This window comes from Engystomops pustulosus, chromosome 2 (assembly GCF_040894005.1).
Source record: "Engystomops pustulosus chromosome 2, aEngPut4.maternal, whole genome shotgun sequence".
NCBI lineage: Eukaryota > Metazoa > Chordata > Amphibia > Anura > Leptodactylidae > Engystomops > Engystomops pustulosus.
The window spans coordinates 102,022,758-102,028,757 of NC_092412.1; the positions used below are offsets into that span (position 1 = coordinate 102,022,758).

A 6,000-nucleotide genomic window follows, 5' to 3' on the forward strand; every position below is an offset into this window, starting at 1 on the left:
GGTCCAATGAGGTCCGCTTGATCCAAATCTGGTCCCAGCCTTACGCCCACACATGGGGTTGGAATCAATAGGCTTAAAGGTAGTAGGGGAGGGGTGAATGGGCACAATATGGGTGGGGAGAGTCCAGACCCAATTGCAGAGTTATGCCTAAGTTGAGGTGTAAAATTAAAAATGTGTACCATGCACTATTTACTGTTTTTACTCAACATGTGGTTATTGCATAAAATTGCACATCACTAACAAATGTTCAGCATATCATAAAATTTAACATAAAATCATACTATTATATGTAATGTAAATGCAAACAGTGACCATTATTAGTACCACATGCCAAAAGACATATCATATACAAACAGAGTGACATGCTACTGACTCAATATCAAATTGTGTGAAAAAATTCATATATATTTATTATAATTTATACTACAATAAAGTCAGACAGGTTAAAAACATTTAAAAGCACCAACATGTGCAAGTTCATGTACAGAGTAACCAAGAGTATCTGTGCAAAAATGTGCATTGGTTACAAAAGCAGCCATATAGATTTGTGAAAAATAAGCAATGGTTGCTATATCCCACTCTCCCAGAGTACCCGCAAAGTATAGTTAACTCCTAGTCTACTATGGCAGTATGATACAATACCAAAGATCAATCAATGCAATGCATAGGTTAAATAAGATAAATGAAAAGATATCACCGGGGTAATAGGAGGGGGGCTGGCTCCTCACATGTTCCACCACCTAGCCTTGTGGCTATTAGGGGTTGCAACTGGCACTTTGTTAAAGGTGCCATTTTACCCAAATACTATAACAATACAAAGCAAGATCTTATACCACTTACCTAATGCGATCTTTGGTGATATCCCAATGTTATTACATATATAATAATATGATTTTATGTTCAATTTTTTTGATATGCAGAACAATTGTTAGTGATGTACAATTTTATGCAATAAACACTTGTTGAGTAAAAACAATAAGTAGTGCATGGTACACATTTGAATTTTATCTAGTTTTATATATATACAGCGAGGGGCACACGATATTACCCAAGCACACGTCCCACTAGGGGTTTGTCCAATAGGTTGCGAGTGCCGTCTAGACATTCATTATATCCAAGTTGAGGTGTGCTGGCTGATGACTGGTAGCTATAATAGGACCACCATTTATCCCTATTACACCCTATATATGGATGGATATTACCCCTGTAGTCCTGAACTCTGAGTGATCGCTCTAGAAGGGTGCCCGCCAACCGGTATCTTGCCTTAAATAAGATGCCCTATTCTGCCACTAGTTTACAGTTGGTGGTCCAAAGGGCCATATGGTACATTTCCTGACAAGACATCTGCTGGTCTCTTCAGGGGAGCTGGTACCATGAAATGTTAATTCTTACAAGTTAGGGCACTGAAATGTAGTTCCTATAAATAATACTGTGCTTCTTTGGACAGTGTTTCAGCCAGTGGGCTATGGTGGAGTGGTGCAGCGGTGCAGCACTATTTAAATGTGAGCCAGGAGGGGGGTGGCTTGTGGTGTGCTCTTGTCACCTAGCAGCCTAGCTGATAGCAGGAGGCTTCCCATTATCCACAAGCATTGTGCTTGTCAAGGGAACCACCTGCCTTGCTATGGCAGGTCTCACTGTGTACTGATATCTCACACAGCACATCTGCAACCAAACACATGAAGGGTTAACCCTTTATGAACTGGTCTGAGTCCGGTGTCTATAGTCCCTTAGGTAGTTTAGATGACTACCTGTCATATAATGGTGAAGAAGAGAGAAGATTTATGGCTGTGACAAAAAATAAAAAAGCAGTGTGGAGGTCACTGACTGATCTTCTACAAATGCTTACAGTGCTTATATTATTTGCCAAATTAATCTGTTCCAGTCTCCCTTCCTCTCTAAGGACTTGACCAGATCAATCCCCATGAATGTGAGTCCACTGTAGTCTCCATTATTATTTAGTTCAATGTGCCTGCCTATGGGTTTATTCCTTTCAGTAGTAATATCAGTTTGACCAGATTCCCCTACCAGCTGACTGCCCAGACCAGTGGTGGGGGGTTTCTGATGTAGTGGATGCATATATAGTGGATGCAGATACATACGCAGTGGAAAGACCTTCACAAGCCATGTCACAGACAAAACATACTCTATATGTCGTTTTATTAACTTTTGCTCCCAGGGATGCATTTATTTACCCCACCTTACATGTAACCCCCCCACACACACACTTTCTCCTAGTGAACCTTGAAGCCTATTGATTCCAACCCCAGGTGTGGAAGAAACTGGGGACTGTATTTGGATCAAGCAGACCTCATTGGATCAACACCTAAAGGCTGAATGCATCAAGAACTGGTAAGACACCCAAATGGGGCTTGGTTTAAAACAAATGAAGTAAAAGTTATGTTTCATATATAAAGAAGGTCTATTCCATGGAAGAATAGACCTTAAAATAGTACAGTATTTTTCGGACTATACGGCGCACCGGATTACAAGGCACACCATCAATAAATGGCTGCTTAAATGTCTAGGTTCGTATACAAGGCACACAAGATTATAAGGCACACCTGATTATAAGGATGAATGACCAGCAGGTGGCAGACCTGTGCACAGTTCAAGGCAGCTGTTGTCTGTAAGTACGGTTTATATATAAGGCGCACTGGACTATAAGGCGCACCTTTGAAATCTGAGAAAATCTAATTTTTTGTGCACCGTATAGTCCGAAAAATACGGTATATTAAGACTCATTTTTGAGGATTAATAAATTTCATTTCATCTGATCACTGGAATTGGAGGACGCAAAATCAGAATCAAAAAGGTTCTGCAATCTAAGAGAAACTCACATTTTTAACAGCATCTGCATACTTCTGTTCATTAAAGTGGTCATAAAATGCAGCCATGTAGGTCTCCTTAAAACTTGCCTGTAAAAAGGAGAAGTAATGAGGTTAAAATAGAAGTGACACATTGGGGCAGATTTATCAAGCTCTCTGAAAGTCAGAATATTTCTATTTGCCCATGGTAACCAATCACAGCTCAGCCTTCATTTTACCAGTGCTCATGAACATTTGAAAGGGGAGCTGTGATTGGTTTCTATGGGCAACTAGAAATATTTGGACTTTCAGACAGCTTGATAAATGTTCCCCAGTATATCTGTAATACTGACAATAGGTATATCAATTATTAATGGAACCATCTAGGTTTTTTTTATGAATAGCTTTTGACCACTGTACTGTATCTACTGCAATTGGACAGGAAGAGGTGTCACTAGAATAGGGGCAACACATGCAGGAGGGTTGGGCTACTGACAGGGTAAGCTGTTGTCTAAAACCATGTATGTCAAAATATGCGGTGGCCCTGATGTATGCGGTGGCCAGCTTCTTTGGCGCACAACTCTATGCCAGGCCCTACAAATGTTCAGGGACCTTTCCACTAGACAGCCAGCCATGTCTCTCCATTCCAGGTGGGCGAAAGGAGAAAATAAATGCAATTCCCGGCGGTTTACTAGGCATAGTTATTATTTAAAGGCTTATACATCTATAGTGTAAATATGTGGCATAAATCAAGTTACTCTCACAGTTACAACTGATTACTTGGAATTTAAGAGGGGCTAAGTAAATGCTTCCTTGAAGCTGAATATTAATAAGGCACAAGAGATTAATACAGATAAACTGATCTCCGCTTCTCTTTAGTATTTGGGGTTTACAGAGATATCACTATTTCCTACAGTGTTCGTTCACTACAATTCGTATGGGGCCTAGCATGGCAAGTTTAGCTCCTTCTAATTCTTTTGTCAATAACTAAACAAAACTTCACTACACATTGATAACCGATGCCCTACGAAGCAGATCATTTCAGCTCCTCCTTTGCTTTACCCCCTGTATCATATGTGCAGCCACATGGCAGAGTATACATACCCTATCTTTCTAGCCCAGCCCTGCCTAAGATGTCAGAACCAGAGGGCAAGATGGAGTTAATGGATGCTGTTCCTCCCAGCTTCTGTGCATCACAGGGGATGGACACATGATCAGCTAAACAAGCAGTAACCTAACAGAAAGGACGAACTACTAAGGTGAAGTGTCTTTTCATGTTGTGCAAATACTCTAGTTTTGATTCCCCCCCCCCCCCAAGAAACTCCCTTTAAGAGTAAATTGGAATTAGATATCTGCAGATCAGACAAGGTCAGCTAAGCACACACTGCTCCTTGCTGTATAAAAGCTTTGGGGTTACAGGTGATAAAGGATAAGGAACCATTTAGAGCCTCTCATCTATGCATTGCTATCAGAATCAATCATTCATGCTTGGCTATATAAAGCACTGCATGAAATAAATCCAAGCTGTCTCAATAAAATATTAATTTACAGTTCTTAAACTTAACTTTGGATTATCAGCAAGAGAAATTGACTCAGTAAAAGAGGGAGTAAATGTTATTCATGACAGAGGAAAATATGGATCTTTCTGGTGACTCACTCTTTCACCCATCCATAAAAGAACAGCAGAAATCTGATGCCAAGCCTTGGTTCTATTACTACAGTCAGTACTATGCCCTTAGATAACCCATGTACTTCTCTGTGGACAATCAGGTGCTCACTTTCAACATAAATAATGGCTCTATGGGGAATAAACAAAACAGTGGTGATGCATTCTCTGCAGCCTGAAATATGGCTACGCAGGAATGGAAGATGAATAACACCGTTGAGGTAGTAGCATAGTGAGATAGTAATAAACATGCTGACCACTGACAAATGACGCACTGAACAACTCATAAATAGACCAATAAATCAAATGCATATTTACCATTGGACAAGTCCAAGTATTCAATTGCACAGAACGTCTATATACAAACCTTATCAGTGGGCAGAATGCCGAATCTTCTCAATTTACTATGGTGTTCAGTACAATTAAAACACAACACAGTATTACAGCTGCTGGGACATACTGGTGAAGTCCAGATGCTTCCCTCGGATTTCACAGTTTAAACATTCAGGTTTTCATTTGAAATACTTACAGATTTTGACTTTGATAAGCTGCCCAGAGTCTGTATAGTCTTCGAGATGAGTGTCAACGTTCTAGAAGTCTGTGGGTCCTGCATAAAAAATGGCAAAATAAAGTTATTGATTGCATCTTGGAAACACAATCTCTACAAAACAAAAATTGAACAATGTTCAACCTCTAGTCACAAACTAGTTAGTTTGCCATAAAAAACGGAGGAACCTGAGAATGCTAACTAACTCGAAGTCTGCATTATATTTTCTTTTCAGTTCAGTTACAGCAATACCCTAACTGGAAACAATTTAAAGTGGTATATGTATGATCTGTAAAGTGCTGAAAATAAGATTGCGATGTATTATTATTGTTAGAGCTATACACACAAACATCAATTATCCCCTAGGCACACTGTAGGTGCTGAATGCCAGATCACTAGAGTTTTTGACTGCTGGGAGAAGCAGAGTACAGCCCTCTTTTGGTCCAATAAAAGTAAATGAAGCTATTAATATTCTTTGCATATGGGGATAAAAGTTACTTGCGGAAAAATTTAAAGTCACGTAAATATAAATGTTCATTTCTCCATGATAACAGCTGCAAAAAAACCTGCAGGGTAGCTACAGCACAAAATAATATTGAATATTGGTAACATTGCTTTATTTTAAAGTAACCAGGACAATGGAGAGTATTTTGTTTCGAAGAAGGACATAAATTTCAGAACAAATGAGGTCGGCACTTTTTAGATTGCAAGCGTGACCAAACACATAGGTTAATATAGGAAACCTCTGTTCCACCTTCTTCACAATCCCAATACATCCAGGGAATCATGCACAAATCCATTCCCAATACAACTAGACTGAATGGCCTAAAAATGTATAATACAATTTTACCCAATTCTTAAAGAATCTATTGTAAAAGTTCACTAACAAACATGTATAGCATCCCATTTGCTAAAAGATCATGTTATAAAGGATCAATGAATTAGAATACATTTTTGTTAAGGGACTGAATGGTAAATGCAAA

At 39.2% G+C, this 6,000-nt stretch overlaps 1 protein-coding gene across 2 annotated transcripts in view; it reads right to left on the bottom strand.

Moving 5' to 3' along the window:
• RASA3 (RAS p21 protein activator 3) overlaps positions 1–6,000 on the bottom strand; it is a 155,233-nt gene that overhangs the window by 16,302 nt on the left and 132,931 nt on the right. For both annotated transcript variants that reach the window (XM_072135786.1, XM_072135787.1), the window contains 2 exons: positions 5,000–5,077; positions 2,838–2,915 (listed from right to left, as the gene is read on the bottom strand). In XM_072135786.1, the coding sequence (XP_071991887.1) occupies positions 2,838–2,915; positions 5,000–5,077 (156 nt within the window). The remainder of the gene's footprint in view (positions 1–2,837; positions 2,916–4,999; positions 5,078–6,000) is intronic.